This window comes from Zasmidium cellare (assembly GCF_010093935.1).
Source record: "Zasmidium cellare ATCC 36951 unplaced genomic scaffold M409scaffold_11, whole genome shotgun sequence".
Taxonomy (NCBI): Eukaryota; Fungi; Ascomycota; class Dothideomycetes; order Mycosphaerellales; family Mycosphaerellaceae; genus Zasmidium; species Zasmidium cellare.
Window position 1 is genome coordinate 349,070 of NW_022986955.1, and position 15,459 is coordinate 364,528.

Sequence of the window (15,459 nt, forward strand, 5' to 3'; positions counted from 1 at the left end):
AGAATCCTTTCAAACCTGAGCCACTATCGGCACAACGTCAGTTTCAGCATTCTGAGCGTGATGATGACAACAATGAAGACGACGAAGAGGAGCCATCCCAGCCACGCAAGCGAGGCAAAGGCGCCCTCCCAAGCAAACCGAAGCAAGCGACCCTTACGAAGCGGAGACCAAACGACAGCTCACAAATTGGAGAGCCTGACTCCGACTTTGAGCTCACTTCGTCGCCGAAGAAGGCGAATCGCAAGAAGAAGTCCTTAGCGCCTCAAGCGCCAAAGAAGTCGGCACCTAAGGCAAAGGATGCTGCTGCCAGCACTACGGCCAGAACCACTAGAGCGCAGGCGGCTGCCGCCCAGAAGTCGGAATCTGATCATGCAGACAGCGAAGAAGTTTCTTCTGCACCGGCGGACACGAAGGGTGCAAAGAAACCGCAGCAGAAGAAATCCGCCACAGCCGACATACCACCAAGTCGAGCTGCCGATCAATCTGATGAACTGAACGACAATGCAGCTGAGGTCGACGAAGATGTCGCTCCTCAGGAGAAGATGTCGTTGAGCAAGGGCAAACCGAAGGCAAGCGGCCTACCAACAGTGAAGGCCCAGCGTAGTCCACCAAAGCCAGCCACTCGTGCCAGCCCACGACTTACGAAGCCTGGTGGCACGCAGGAGAATGCGATTGAGCTATTTGACCGCATCCAGAGTAGCTCTCCTCTCCCGCCTACGCCGGCAAGAGAGACTGAAAACCCCGCGGAAAACTTGATCCAAGAAGACTCGCCGTCGCGGAACACGCGCAGTCGGACTCACGCACGAACGCCAGCAAACGTCCCATCAAGTCCTCCTTTCCAGTCGTGGTACGGTGATGGACAAGTGGATCCCGTTACTGCTACCGCGAGGTCCCGTAAGACGAACATCATCGGGTTCAGCAAAGACGGCCCTCTGAATCAAGGCATATCGAAAGGCAAGACCCCTGGTTCGCGATCTGCCAGGGGTAACCGTTCGCCAATGCAGTCGACCAAACTATCGCTTGCGTTTGCCGACGACGGCTCGAGGATGGACGCAACTCGTAGGAAGCGTGCTTCATCTGTAGCTACGACGGCACGTACGACAAAGACGGCCAAAGCAGCGGCTCCAAGCAATGTTGCTGATGACGTTGGAGATGCTCTAGCTGGCCTGAAAGGAAAAGCCAACGTTGCCGAAGATATCGGTGATGCTCTGGCCGGACTGAAAAAGAGGATGTCCCGTGATCTAGTCACTGAATCAGCACCCAAGCAAAAGATAGCGGCAGCCGTGGCGCCACGCCCTGAAGAGGATGATGGCGGCTTCGTACCCATCGACGACTACGAAGAGACGACTCTTGTCGAACCCGATGTTCAGGAAGCACATTCTCCCAAGCCATTGAGCTTCAATCGTTCGGCCTCGCAGCTTGCTATGCCACCGCCGGCGGCAAAGATCCCCGCAAAGACCATGATGTCGACCATGATAACCGCGCAGGATGACGCTGAACATTCGGTCCCCTCTGAGGTAGTGCCAAAGAGTTCGAGACCGAAGCGCACGAGAGACTCAGAGCCTACTGCTGAGCGTGCTACGAAACGTAGCAAGGCTTCTGAGACATACTTACCGCGCCAGGAGATCGCCACGGCCAAAGCGTCCGTGGCTGCTGGCAAAGCGAAGAGCATTGCCGCGAAAGAAGACACTCCCATCCCAGCGAAGGGGTACTTTACTGCTGCCGAAAGCTTCCAAGAGACCTCCGTCAAGAGAGCACATGGTGCGGAAGCCCCAATTCAATTTTCGGCGAAGCGTGTCAAGCTTGATCCCCAACAAGATGAAGAGCGTCCTGTCAAGGTGCCTGCCATTTCCCAGGAGAGCTTGGCCAACAAAGCGTCAAGCTCCAGGCACGAGACCCGTGCAGCCCGACGTACAGTGCAGCGTCGACAGACATCACAGAACTCGCAAACCGTGGACATGGGCGGCAGTCCTGTGCCGCCAGACATGGAAGTGACTGGCGAGACCACAGTGCTTGAGACATTCTCACAGCATGCTCGCCTGTCGTCAGACGTCTCGAGCGAACTGCCAATGGCATGGGGACAGCATTTCGAGCGTGAGAGGGCTGGGAGCCAACGAAGCGATGAGATCAACGCATACCGTCCGCCGCCTTCTCATCAGGCTGGAGTCCTCTCGAGCAATATCAAGCCACGTCCTGCCGCTCCTGAAGCAGAGTCGGCGATCATTCCAAGGGTCACCCTCCGTGACTTGCAAGATTTGAATCGACACAGCCCGCTTGCAGTGGAAGAGGACCCCTTCAATTCTTCGCAGGAAAGTGCCCCCGAGGAAGATGATCAGGTTTCAGATCGTCGAGCACCATATATCTCACACCTGGCAGCAACGACGAAGAAGTTCGATCGTCTGGGCGATCGATTCGAGCATCGCGATCCCGTGAAGAAGAACAGCAACTTCTTTGCGACCGCGCGATCGCCATCTCGACGCAGTCCGCCAGGACCAGTCGTCACCAATGAGTATATCAAGAGTACTCAGAAGCAGTATGACCAGCTGCGTAAGATGGCTCGTCCTCGTCGACATGTGCAAGAAGAGGAAGAGGATCCAGACAAGACTCTGGTGAATGACGACGAGGAACGTTATGCAGCTGCAGAGGTTGAGGACGAGCAGCACGTCCTTGACGGATACGACCAAGACGAGGAGGAGGAGTACAACGTTGCTGCTGACGAGATGGACCTCTCTGATGACGATCCTGACGACCTCATGTCCTGGCGCAAGACCTTGCGCCCTCACCAGCTGAACCTGTTCGAAGAACTCATCAAATGCTCCCACCGCATCACGCAGTTCTTCAGCGAGCAGGAGAACAACATCGAGCGCACCCTGGCAGAGCAGCACGAGATGAACATCCATGTCATCGAGCAAGACGAGCTCCTCCGAGCGAAGAAGTACGAACAGCTGAAAGAGAAGCTGTCGCGAGCCAAGCTCGAGACGAAGAGGGACATCAAGCTCCAGCAGGAGCAGATGAAGAAGAACATGACTGCTCGTGCGAAAGAGAAGTCTTCGCGGATCATTGCGGCGGGATTGAGGGAGCAGGCGAACAAAGAGTTGGAGGCTTTGCTTGAGCGGCTGGAGTCGTCGTAATGGGTGTGCGTGTGCAAGTGACTGATTGTGATGGAGGGATGTTTTGCTATCGTTATGTACGGGAGATGGCTGCGCGGGTGAGTAATGAGGCCAGTCTGGTCATCGGTCGAACGGATGTCTGCTCGAGATGTTGGTAGGAAGTAGTCGTACATCGCTCAATGAGAGAAAGTCTTTCAAATGGTCCTCCTTGATTTTCAACTCCACGCCTTTTTCATTCTCATGCTCTCGATTTCTTCTTGCCCACCCGATCAACTACCTTGGCACACCGAGAAACGTCACGTTCACCACCTACCTCCACGTAATCTCCCCGTCGAGTGGAGTCGTCCAAGGCACTTCGACCCCTGCTAATACATGCAAGCAAGCAACGAGTCCCACCACACAAACCGCGCAAGCCAAGGACAAATCCCCAACCAAGAAAGACGAAGCAGGAAACCAAAGCAAAAAACAAAAAAATTACTTGGTATTAACACAAATTTTCTAAATTCCTCCTCCCATCTCCGTCTCCTTCTGCTTCCTCTCCTCCGTCCCAGTCCTCCCTCGGTCACTCCTTCCTTCTATCAATCCATCCATCCAAAACAATCCTCCACCCCCTCCTCTCGCAGCAAATTTCCAAAAAAGTCCTCCTATCCCTATCCGTATCCGGTCCTATCCCAAGCTTTCCCACCCTTTTGTATCCAGTTTTCGCAATGCAAGAAAGAGACAGAAACAATATTCACAAGAACCCGGGGGGTGGCGGTCTTCCATCCAAAGCCCCTGATAAGTAAAAGCAAAAAGTCGAGATGCGATTCGATGCGATGCGGACTGACAAAAAAGGCCAGGGTTCCCTTTTTCGTCTTACATCCAGTGCATGCTGCTTCATCCCGCATGACTTTCGATTTCTATGCAATTTTTCCGTTTCAGTTCGCGAACGCGCGCCGACAATCATCTTCGGCGTTTCCATCGAGTCCTCGTTCGTTCGAAAGACTTTCTCTCAAAACAGACATTATATCCTGCGTCGCGTAAATGCTCTCTCGGTCGTAACACAAATTTTTCTTTCTTTTCTTCTTCAACACCAGAACCGGCTCATGTCGACTGATACTCCGCGAGGCTTCCTGGATCTCTATTCCAGGCCCTGGTAGAGATCACTCAGAGTCGGTTCCTGTTGACTTTGGCTGGCCGTCTTGGACTTGGAACCCCATTTTGACTTTTTCTTATCCTCGCGCTTCTTGCGCATCTCCGCCCAGCCTTCATCCTCATCTTCATCCACCGGTCGGGACGCCACCTTTGGTGCACCCTTGGGCTTGTCAACGATCCGGATGGTGGACTTCGGTGTTTGCACTTCCTTGGCATTCCAAGGTGTGCCCGGCAAATTGGGCGAGGTCTGTTGCTTCTGGAACGAGGCTGGTTGGTTCTGGAAGGCCTGCAGAGTGAGGGAGGAGGTCATGCTCTGCGATCGCGACGTCTCGCCATTCTGGGTCACGGGTCGATATCGAGAGGGCATGCCGATGTTGCTTCGCTCACTTGGGGCAATCGATGGGGTGTAACCAGCTCCTGGACCTCCACCGGATATATTAAGTCCATTCACCGAAGGGGCGTAAGATCCATTGCTCAGAGGCATGGCGCTGTTGGGCCGTGGGGCACCAGGTTGGGATGCTTGGTTCCAGCCAGGAGGAGGATTCATCATGGTCATTGCTCGGCCTTGATTGGGAGGTTGAGGCTGCAACTGCGACTGCTGGCTGGCAATCGACATGGGTCGCTGCATGTTGTTGAAGTTGACGCCAAGGTAGTCTCCAGCCTGTTGCTGAGGCTGCTGCATCTGAGGTTGTGGTGTTTGCGGTCCTTGACCCATCTGCGCTTGCTGCATCGACAACATGTTTTGCATGAGTTGCATCTGCATCTGCATGAACTGTTGCATTTGCTGCTGTCCAGGGTCCATCGCGGGCATCTGTGGCATCATTCCCATCTGACCCATGCCCATGCCCATGCCCATACCCATTCCCGGCATTTGTGGCATGGAAGGGACAGGAGGCGCACCGTACATCGAAGGCGGTGGAAGATTGCCCATGGACATAGTCCGTGGCATTCCCATATTCGACGGCAGAGGCGAGCTGCCCATGGGGTTGTACATCCCAGAGACCGGATTGGGGCTTCCTCTCCTCGCTGCTTTGGCCCTCTCTTCTCCAGCGATGATACCGACCAAGCCTCCAGGATGACCCGGTGACTGCTGTTGCATCTGAGGAGGCATCGGGCCGGTGGGCATGCCAACGACCGACGCACCCGAGCTGTTCATAGCGAGTGATTCTCTTGTACTCTGGTTGACCAGACCGGCGCCAAAGTATGGATCTGCTGGCAGTCTTCGAGCGAATGGTGGTAAGTTGCCTTGACCTGCCCCGCCGTTTACGACAGAGCCAGCCATGGAAGTGCGCCTTTGGTGCGACATGTCAAGTCCGTCTTGCCTCGTGGGAGGCCGAGAGCCGCTTGGAAAGCCATGTGCTTGCAGAATGCCAAGTGGCACATCATCGTCGTCGCCATCGTCATCTTTGCCCTTGAGAGTCTCGGTAGGTGGTGTTCCTCCAATGCCACCAAAGTGAAGGCCAACGCCGCCGGCAGCAGGCGGAGCGCTTGAGCCACGTTCCATTGAAGGCCTCACAGTTGAAGCAGAGGATGACGGCAAGTCAGTCGGGCCTCCACCAGTGACTTTCTTCATCTGCTGGCGGTAAACCGACATGTTGGCCTCCTGCTTTTGTCTCTGCTTGGCCATGTTCTTAGCTCTTTGAATGTCATCGTCGTCATCGTAGTCATCCCCAGAAAGATCCTCCTCTTCGCTCTGTTCCGCACTGCTCTGCTCGTGTCTCTGAAGTGCCTGAAACTGCGCCTTGGTCATCTTTTTCAGCGTGCCGCTTTCGGTGCGTTCGTGTGCGGGAGGGCGAACGGCCCGAGAAGGAGGACCGACCGGCGAAGAGTCGAACATGCTGTTATCCGCACGACCTTTGCCTTTCAGGTCCACCCTTCCTGCGCGTGGCGTCGTGGTGTTGGATTCAGCAGCCCAGGAGTCGCCGGTCGAGCTGTTGGGGCTGACGGCAGCAGGCCTCGATCCACTGGGCGTCGCTTGAGTCGTGTTCAGGGCCGGCCTGGTGATTGTCGACTGGGTGGAAAGTGTAGCTTTGCTGGACTCGGGACTTGCTACTGTGTTTGATCCCTGAGGATCCCGCAGCTCAACTCTCCTGACCCAGCGATCGTCATCATCAACGTGCGCTTGCCTGTTCGGGTATTCTGATTCTTTTTCTTTCCCATCATCCATCACAGAGCTGTAGCTGTCCACTGACGCTGTTCGCTGCGGGCCAGGAGAGTTGTAGCGTTCAGGAACGCGAGAGTAGCCTGACTTGGAATTGCCAAGGAAAGCTTGGGTAATTCCATTTCCAACGGCCGGCCCGGGCGCGCTACCGTCAAGTGTATTAGGTGAGCTGAGCGCTGAATTAGACACGAGCGCGTCATTCGAACTGCGTGCATCCCAAGAGTAGGGCGATTCGGTGTCTTCGCGTGAGAGTTTGAGGGGTTTTGGTGAGGAGGAGAGGGCGTTTCTGGAGAGTGTTCTGGGCGGAAACATGGGCTCGGACTCCTGCAACGAGTCAGCATGCAAAAACGAAGAATCATTCGTGCCGCGTACAGTTCTGTGGAATGAGCCAGCCGTCGGTGGTGGTGGAAGGGGATGGTCGCGTTTCAGGCTCTCAAACATGTTGCTAAAATCATCGTCCCTCCCGAAATCTCCATCCAGCGTCAGCTCAGTCTTGACAGGCACGGCAGTGCTCGCATAGCTGCTCGTGGTCATCGCACGTTCTCTGTACGGGCTCTGACTTCTTGCAGAGTTGAGTGGAGCGCCATTGGCAACGTGTGGGGGTGGTACCGGCGGAATGTCCTGTGGCAGATCCTTCGAGGCTTTGGCATTCTTGTTGCCGAATGATAGAGCCCGCGCTGCACGGGTGGTGAATGAGCGTGGTGGAGGAGGCTCGTCCGCATTGGCGGTCACGGTTTGGTACATGCCCATCGTCTGGACTCTTTTCACGGGAAAAAGGTCTTCCTCGTTGTGATCCTGGTCGAGGGAAGAGGGTAGTGTCGAAGTCGAACTGTGACGGGCCGACGCCGATGAGCTCTCGTAGTATCCGCTCGAGCCTGAATTGGTGGTCCCACCGCTGCCCCTAGCGCCGCTAAGAGGCCACCCTGGACGGCTTCTAGAGGAGTCCACCGATCTGTTCGGGCCCAAGCCCAGGTCGTCTGCAGACTTGCCTCGAAGCGCGTTAAGCGGCGATGCGAATGGGCGGGTTACAGTGCTGTCTCGCGAGCCATAGGTCACCGACTTCTTGTCCGATCTCTCGAGCACGCGAAACGAGGACTGTGTGGACGCGGGGGGGGCTTCTTGCTCAAAGTCAAGAGCGTTGGCGGAGGACTTGCGCCGGCCAAAGTTCTTGAGGTTCAGACCTTTCGGCATGTAGCCGGTGTTGGTTGGATGTGTGATGGAGGCCGAGTGGGGAGGTCGGCGACGGCAGAAGGATCAAGCGCGTCCGGTAGCCGTGTTGCCCGGTATTGCTACCGTCCCATATATCTCTTGCGGTGGTGCAGTATTACGGAGGATGTACAAGGCGGGCTCGTGGATGGTGTCACGGGCGCGGGTCGTGTAGACAATGGATGGCGCAAATCTCAGCGGCGAAAGCAGGGAGCGAGCGGCGACGGGTCTAGCAGGGCGGAGAGTCAGCAGGCGTGGCTCAGTCGGTGCGGTGCGCTCTCGTCAGAATAGTGAGTGTATGGGTGGTATTGTAGTAGAGCGAGGGTGATTGTCGGGTGGATGTGGTGAATGGAAATTGGGAGGTTGCACCTGCACTCACAGCGAACGTTGGCGGCCACGCCCCTCTCCAGACACAGATAATACTGCAGCACAGCGATCTCTTCGAAGCGAGCGTCGACGGTTGACGGTGGTGGTGGTCCAGCGGTAGGGCGGTGGATGGACGATGAGGTGGACGCTGGACGGGGTGGATGGACGGAGCAGTGACGCTGATCCTCCCGCCCAGGAGACTTCGGCCACGCCCAAAATAATACGAGCGGACGAGTGCAGGCCACCAGCTGAGCCTCACCCTCTGCCATGCACGCATGAAATCGCTAGCCCCCGTCCTGGGCGTGTGAGCGAAGCGCCGTCGCCATTGGTCCGCCCACGCCGCAGCTCACCAAAATTTCACGACTCCCAAGCCACGTCCTTAATCAATTTGCCTTCCAACAAGCACTCTCTACCTCATCTCCCTCTGGTCATCTCTCCCGCTTACGATAGACCCACGTATAGCTTCACGAAGGACCCGAGGCATCGTGTTCGACTCGACGACGATGATGATGATGCGTTGGGAGCTCGACTCTTCCCCTTCAGTCTCGCGGCTGCATGCATGTATCTGCATGTTGCGCCGCCACACCCATCCTAGCAACACGAATCCGGTAATCAACCTCTTCGAGTCTGTGCGGCCGCCTCTATATTTTTCTGCTTCTCTCATCATCCAGCCGCCTTGTTTTCCACCCGGCCTCGTTGATCCGCTCCCGTCCGCCACCATCGATCGCGTCTACTAATTTTTAGTGCATTGCAGCAAGAATTCATCATACTCTCTGGAACTCTCCATCATTGCGTCCAGGTGTGTCGTGATGGGCAATGATGGCAGATGGCGGTGGAGAATGATGCGAAACAAAGTCTCAGCATCGTGTACCCACCAGTTCAGCCGACCGATGCGTACCACGTCGCATTGTCACCCTCGCCACGAGGTCCATCCACCTCGTGCGGGCATCTCACTGCTGTACCAAGGTAACCGTAACCTGCCTGTTCATCGACTTGTTGCAACGTTCAACAACAAAGTCGTGCAAACCTCCCTCGATCACGTAACTTAATTCTTCTTCTTCACATGCAATCGCATCATCTTCGCGTGCGGATATATCATAAATTAACCCAAAATGCAGAAAATCTCGATCGGACTACAGAATGCCGCCGTTGTCTTGCAGATGCAGAAACCTGAAACGTAGCCGGAAACCTGCTTTAACGACGGCTCGCGCACCACCGCCGCCGAACCACGGTTTACAGACTTCCCGAGCCGCGAGGAGGCAGGGGTGGCTTCAGCCACTTTTTCACTACCCGCTTGAAGTTCACCACGACTTTGACGAAAGCAATATTCTGAGACATAGCTGGATGTCGAAGAGTTAAATGTCGTGTACGTTGGCCTATAATGACAGGAAACGCGCCATTTCGCGAGACAACGGCGACATGACGTCTGTGAAGAGAGGAGCGCTAGCCAAACCTTACCTCTTCACCTTCAATGGACGAGCGGTCTTTCACCGAACACCACCAACCATCAAGATTGAAACGCCTTGTCGCCGTATAGATGCCATAACAACACAACCCCTTGGTATGCGACATCGGACCAATCGAGTCCACAAAACCCATCACGACATCAGACCAAGGCGCAAGACGCCCGCATTCAAAACCTGCATACCAAGCTACTGCAAACCCTCCATCCATTAACCGCCTCGGGAAAACGCAACAGAGTAACAGATCTACTTCCCTACACAGTCAAAATGTCCGGAAAAACATTCAACACCCACGCCCAATCCTCCTTCGCCGCCTCCGCCGCCTACGACCAACACCGCCCAACCTACTCCCCAACCATCGTGCAATTCCTGCTCGAAAACCTCAACGTCGCGGGCAAACATGGCGCCCACATCGTCGACCTCGCCGCCGGCACAGGGAAATTGACGGAAGCGCTGGCAGCCCGCGAGGAGCAGTTCGATATCACTGCTGTGGAGCCGCACGATGGGATGAGAGAGGTGCTCGAGGCGAAGAAATTGCCCCGCGTGAGGGTTGTCGAGGGGACGGGGGAGAGCATGCCTGCTGTGGCGAGCGGGAGTGTGGATGCGGTATTGGTCGCACAGGTAAGGTCCATGATTGAATTCCTCAAGTTTCACATTCGGCACCCACAAACACAAACCACTCTTTCTCTCGTCCGATCAACAAGAGATATCAGAATGTGAGTATTTACTTGTTTTCTCCTCCAACAGGCCTTCCATTGGTTCGCCAACATGCCCGCCCTGAAAGAAATCCACCGCGTGCTGCGTCGCCACGGCGGCCTCGGCCTCGTCTGGAATGCGGAAGAATACAACCAACCGCGAGACCAGCCCACGTCCACCCCGGGCGAGACGCGGCTCCGAGAAATCTTGTTGGAGGTCATCGCGGAAGCCGGGGACCGCGAGCCGCGCTTCAGAGATCTGGAGTGGCGGAAAGTGTTCGATGAGCAGGTGAAGAAGACGCCTTTGTCGTTGATCAAAGCGAGTGATGATCAGCTGTTTTCGCTGCCTATTGGACAGCATTTGGAGCCTTTTGAGGTGGCGTTGTCGGTGGAGCAGGCGTGGCAGAGGTATAATACGCTGGGACATATTTCGACTTTGCAGGGGGAGGCGAAGGAGAGGGTGTATAAGGAGTTTTTGGATGCTTTGACGGAGGGGGTGGAGCAGGATGAGAAGGGGAATGTGATTCTTCATGGCAATACTTGGGCTGTGTGGACTATGAAGATTCCGGCTGAGGGGGCGGATGGTCTGGCTGATGTTCAGTCGGAGACTTCTTGATTCTGGTAATGGTGGGATCTCCCTTCACTCTGCTGGTAGCCTGGGAGCTTATTGCTGGCTTGCCCTCCAGCGCCGTATCCCTCCTCGCTTTGATAGTCCTCATAGAGTAGACAGCGTCTCCATCGCCTTTGCCTGATGCATGCCCGTCCTCAAGTCATCTCTCATTGTGAAGCCGCATCCGCAGAGATGTACATGACTGTAAGAACAAAAGTCAGCAAACAACACCTGCCGTCCCCAACGGCCACAAAAATCACCATTTCCCATAACACAATTCCCTCCGAGAAAGATGAAAAATCAGAAGGACTGACCATTATTCCCCCTCACAAACGCATCCCCATAATTCCGCCTCAGCTTCCCCTCCACATACTCCTTCGTGTCCTCGAGCGCAATGTTCATGTAGCCGTCTACCGACTGCAATTCTCCTACAGCGCATCATCAGCACCGCACCCAAACTCCACAAGTCCGTTCCCGACGGCCTGGTCACTTCACTTCACTTACCTCTGTAAACCACCCCCGAATTCAACTTCACCGTCACGGGGGCGCCGATGATTTCGCTGAGAAAGCCGCTGGGGTCGCGGGCGTCGCCTGGTGCTGCTCCTGCTTGGCCGTTAGGTCCGGAGGGGGGTGGGGTGTCTGGTTCGGCGCTCATTTTGGTGAAGTGTTGTTTGTATATGATGTTGTTGTATTTGAGATGGTGTTGGTGAAGAGCGAACGTGGAAAGCCGCTAGCGAAAGAAAGTGGTGAGATGTGATGTGATTGGCTGGAGGACATTTTTTGTGCTGCCCTTCGACTTACACTCCAACTCCAACTCCAAGATCACCACTGAAAACCACATCAAACGCTCGACCTCACCGCACAGTAAAAGACCAGAACCAGGAAATACGCGAGAAAGAGAGACCGTCAAGATGAAGTTACTAACCCTCAACTTCCTCACCTGCGCCATCAAAACCTGCAAATCCTCGCCCGCGTCTTTCCCCCTCCACCCCAAGGACGCCGAACTCGAACAGATCGAAATCGACCTCAATTCGCTCTTCATCCAAAACATCCTGCCTCGATTAGACTGGAACGCCCTGAAAACACTCACCTCAGAAGTACCCCTTTCCCCAACCACCACACCTCAACATCAACACCCGCTAATTTTTGGTTTGTAGCTCGGCCTCCCAGCTTTACCGGACGAAGTGCCTGAGGCTGAAGCTCTGGTGAGCGAGGAAGGGGACGCTACGCAGATGGCGAAAGACTTGCATGGGCTGTTGATGGAGACGGGGATTGCGAGTGGGAAGTTGTGTTGTGGGAATTGTGGGCATGAGTATGCGGTTAAGGAGGGGATTGCGAATTTTTTGTTGCCGAGCCATTTGGTTTGAAGGGATGGATCGACGAGAACGAGGTGAACCATCTGTGGGTCTGGGGCTGGTTAAGATGGAGTGGTGGAAGGGTTGGCATCGCTCGCTGGTTCTTCTCGTCGTTATGCCATGGCCATATGGGAACTTCCCTGGCCCGCTCGATTGCTTCCAGGAGGACTACGGACGCTGGACGAGGACTATCACACGAAATTTCGGGGAGCACGCTCTTCGATGATGGCAGTCAAGGCTTCGGGAACCAGAGAATGTGATCACGCGATACCTCAACACCAGGAGTCCCCAGATTGCAGAAAGTCAAAAGTACGCAGCTTCAAGGACCACTGGACGAAATCAACACGACTTCCTGTCACCAAAAGGCAACATTCCCATTCGCAAGCGAACAATCCAGACTCTGACGTCGAGTCCATGGGCCAAGTGGAGACCGGTGGAGGTTGCGAAGAGGGTCCATGTTCGTTTCAGATCCATCTTTGACACGATGAGGCTGGACGGGTATCTCGTCCCGTGAAATTAGAAGAGGATTTCCCTGTCCAATGACCCATTTCACTTCCTGTCTGAACCCCAATGTCTCAGTTGAAACATCCCTTAGCGCTGAGTGTCTTGCGGCCAGTGAGGTTTGAATAATATTCTGCTTAGATGCTGTCTTTATGTGAGGTTGGTGTTCTTCAGCGAGATGTTCCCTCTCATCTGCTAGATCCAACGTCTCGGGCCGCCACGCGCACGCGAGAGAGGAAAGTTCAAAAGCTTGGCACTTTGTACGTCAGTGGCCCTGCTTCTCAGTCTCGGCCTCGGACCTTTGCGCTCATGTCTGGACTCTACGACACTTTTTCCACCTCTGCATCCAGTTCCCATTTGCAAGCCTAGCCCGCCTATCCTCATGACCGCCGACCTCACCTTCTAAGCATCACTCAACCACCGCGCTCTCCCGCCGCCGGTGCCACTCGGGGCCGACATCATTCATCACCACCCACCTATTTACTTTATTACTTCACGACCCTCGCCAACCTTCCCTCCAACATCCCCAACCCCCACGTGTGCGAACGAACCATGCCCCTCCAAAAGCATAACCACCACAACTCGCATAGCGCGCGCTCCTCTCCCTCCGGCTTCCACCCCTTCGGCGGCCGCGTGAGCAGATACCTCGGCGACAACCTCTCCCCCGACGATGCATACCTCAGCTACTACGACATCCGGCTCACGCGCGAGGACATGGACTCGATCAAAGACGACTGGCTCACAGACAATGCGATTGCGTTTTGGGAGGAGTATCTCGAAAGGGAGAAGTTGAACAAATACCCTAAAGCGGATATCGTGCTGCTGCGGCCGTCGATGAGTTTCATGTTGCAGAAGACGCAGGACCCGTTGAGTCTGAAGAGTGCGTTGCCGGATTTTGCGAAGACGACGCATGTGTTCTTGCCGGTGAACGATTGCCGGAGCGTGGATGTGGCAGAGGGCGGATCGCATTGGTCGTTGCTGCTGGTGTCTATTATCGATGGGGTCGCATTCCACTACGATTCCCTTTCACCCTCAAACTTTAACGACGCGAAGTTGGTCGCGTACCGGATATCGCAGCTCCTGGGCAAGCCGTTACGATTTATCAATCTGGAAGACTCGCCTCAGCAGGACAATGGCATGGACTGTGGGGTGTATGTGTGTCTCTTGATGCAGCACCTGCTCATCTCGCGGCTGTTACGCGCGCATGCACAGGACAAGATCTCCATGTCTATGCGTGGGAAGGAGGTGGATGCTCGTGGTGGCAGAAAGGAGATGATCAAAGTCATTGAAGAGAGGAGGAAGGAGGGCGAGAGAAGGCGATCGTGAGTGAAAACGGAAAGCGAGGAGAGTGTAAGGATGAGCTAACAGTTCAATAGACGAAGTCATAGTCCATACGGCAGACACTCAAAGTCACATAGTCCGCCGCGCATCGGCGCAGAGAACGCGGATTACTAGACGGAACGACATCGTAGTTCGACAACAGGGATTTTATGAATCTGAGGGGGAAGAGCGTGCATTGCTTGCTTTTTCAGCGAAGGCGTTGGAGGGACAGGGAATCATCATTTGCTTTTGCGGCATCCATCATCGACATGGGAATCAGCGATGTACGGCATGAAGGTTGCATCTTGACATTTCTTCATCTTTCATCGAAAGCGATTACTCACAACATGAGAACGACGTTTGAAGAAGCACTTTTAGCTTCTGCTTTTCACCAGTTGCATGTCCTTACCACGTTTGGCCAATGTAGAATTGTTGATATACCTCTCCGCATACCGCGGATCCCGGCTGCTGCTCGGTTGGACGTGGAGCAGCTGGAACGAGTGCGAGCGAGCGAGGCATTGAACTTGTGGCTTTCAAGGTTCTTTTCAGCTCCAGGGGAAGGCCCAAGGTGGTCCCGCACTTAAAGTGCTTTTGTGTGCGGAAGAATCAATGCTTTAGCGGAGAATGCATGCCAGGCTAGGCAGCTACTAATAAGTAACATTGCAGCTGCGAAACCATGTCAGTATATCATGGGCCCTGGCCTGGAGACTGTCTGGCTCTTTGCGATTCGGCTTCGACATTACTTCGAACAAGACTTTCTTAGGCGGTGATGGCGGAGGTGAAGATTACGACCGCTGAGAATGGGCATGGTAAGGAATAAATTGTCGATCGAGTTGAGATGTAAGACGAGAAAGCTGATGTTGATTTTCACTGGAATAGAATACAAAGACGAAGCAGCCAACCGACTTGCAAAGATCTTTCGCGATGGTACACCCTCCCCTCCCCTCACCCACCACCCCATCCAAAACCAAAAACGCAAAAAAACACTAACTTTCACCGCCCAGACCCGATCATACGCTACATGCTTTCCTCGCTCGACCCAACCGCCCGCGCAGCCTACATGCAAGAATACTTCCACACGCTCCTGAAAGCCGCCGCACTCAGCGCAGGAATCTTCCAACAAGCCGCCTCCTGGTCCTGCATCGCCGTCTGGCTCCCGCCGGGCTCCCGCCTCGACGGGCCCCTCACAATCCTGCGGGCGGGTTTCATCCCTTGCATCCTCAAACTCGGGCTCGGAGGCGCGAAGCGGATGTTGATGGACTTCCAAGCGCAAGCCGACGCGCTTAAGAAACGGCACCTGAAAGGTGTGAAGAGGTTCTATTACCTCTTCTTTATCGGCACTGAGGAGGCGGCGCGGGAACAGGGGCTGGCCGGGAGGGTTATTGGGCTTTGGCAGGAGCGGGCGGGGAGGGAGGGGTTGCCGATTTGGTTGGAGGCGACGACGGAGAGGTCCAAGAGGGTTTATGAGAGGTGTGGGTTTGCGGTTTGTGGGGAGATTTGTATGGGGAGGGGGTCGCATGGGGCGGATGGGGAGAGGG

At 55.0% G+C, this 15,459-nt stretch overlaps 7 protein-coding genes across 7 annotated transcripts; 4 read left to right on the forward strand and 3 right to left on the reverse strand.

The window, feature by feature from the left end:
- Positions 1 to 4,230: 4,230 nt before the first annotated feature.
- On the reverse strand, positions 4,231 to 7,596 carry M409DRAFT_52860 (uncharacterized protein; the record flags this gene model as incomplete). The annotated part of the gene is made up of 1 exon (XM_033812197.1): positions 4,231 to 7,596. The coding sequence occupies one exon, from the start codon at positions 7,594 to 7,596 to the stop codon at positions 4,231 to 4,233; it is 3,366 nt and encodes a 1,121-aa protein (XP_033669749.1).
- Positions 7,597 to 8,386: 790 nt separating this feature from the next.
- Positions 8,387 to 8,885, reverse strand: M409DRAFT_52861 (uncharacterized protein; the record flags this gene model as incomplete). Its single annotated transcript, XM_033812198.1, has 2 exons — positions 8,387 to 8,707; positions 8,853 to 8,885. The coding sequence occupies 2 exons, from the start codon at positions 8,883 to 8,885 to the stop codon at positions 8,387 to 8,389; spliced, it is 354 nt and encodes a 117-aa protein (XP_033669750.1).
- An 822-nt stretch (positions 8,886 to 9,707) lies between these two features.
- M409DRAFT_20875 (uncharacterized protein) lies at positions 9,708 to 10,751 on the forward strand (the record flags this gene model as incomplete). Its single annotated transcript, XM_033805596.1, has 2 exons — positions 9,708 to 10,061; positions 10,188 to 10,751. The coding sequence occupies 2 exons, from the start codon at positions 9,708 to 9,710 to the stop codon at positions 10,749 to 10,751; spliced, it is 918 nt and encodes a 305-aa protein (XP_033669751.1).
- A 161-nt stretch (positions 10,752 to 10,912) lies between these two features.
- M409DRAFT_20876 (uncharacterized protein) lies at positions 10,913 to 11,400 on the reverse strand (the record flags this gene model as incomplete). Its single annotated transcript, XM_033805597.1, has 3 exons — positions 10,913 to 10,947; positions 11,060 to 11,173; positions 11,250 to 11,400. The coding sequence occupies 3 exons, from the start codon at positions 11,398 to 11,400 to the stop codon at positions 10,913 to 10,915; spliced, it is 300 nt and encodes a 99-aa protein (XP_033669752.1).
- A 256-nt stretch (positions 11,401 to 11,656) lies between these two features.
- Positions 11,657 to 12,112, forward strand: M409DRAFT_20877 (uncharacterized protein; the record flags this gene model as incomplete). The annotated part of the gene is made up of 2 exons (XM_033805598.1): positions 11,657 to 11,842; positions 11,903 to 12,112. 2 exons carry the CDS (start codon positions 11,657 to 11,659, stop codon positions 12,110 to 12,112), a joined length of 396 nt encoding a protein of 131 aa, XP_033669753.1.
- A 1,041-nt stretch (positions 12,113 to 13,153) lies between these two features.
- Positions 13,154 to 14,056, forward strand: M409DRAFT_65232 (uncharacterized protein; the record flags this gene model as incomplete). Its single annotated transcript, XM_033816418.1, has 2 exons — positions 13,154 to 13,923; positions 13,978 to 14,056. 2 exons carry the CDS (start codon positions 13,154 to 13,156, stop codon positions 14,054 to 14,056), a joined length of 849 nt encoding a protein of 282 aa, XP_033669754.1.
- Positions 14,057 to 14,690: 634 nt separating this feature from the next.
- Positions 14,691 to 15,420, forward strand: M409DRAFT_20879 (uncharacterized protein; the record flags this gene model as incomplete). Its single annotated transcript, XM_033805599.1, has 3 exons — positions 14,691 to 14,730; positions 14,801 to 14,848; positions 14,926 to 15,420. Coding segments are annotated over 3 exons (583 nt in total), but the record flags the coding sequence as incomplete, so codon positions are not given.
- Positions 15,421 to 15,459: the final 39 nt, after the last annotated feature.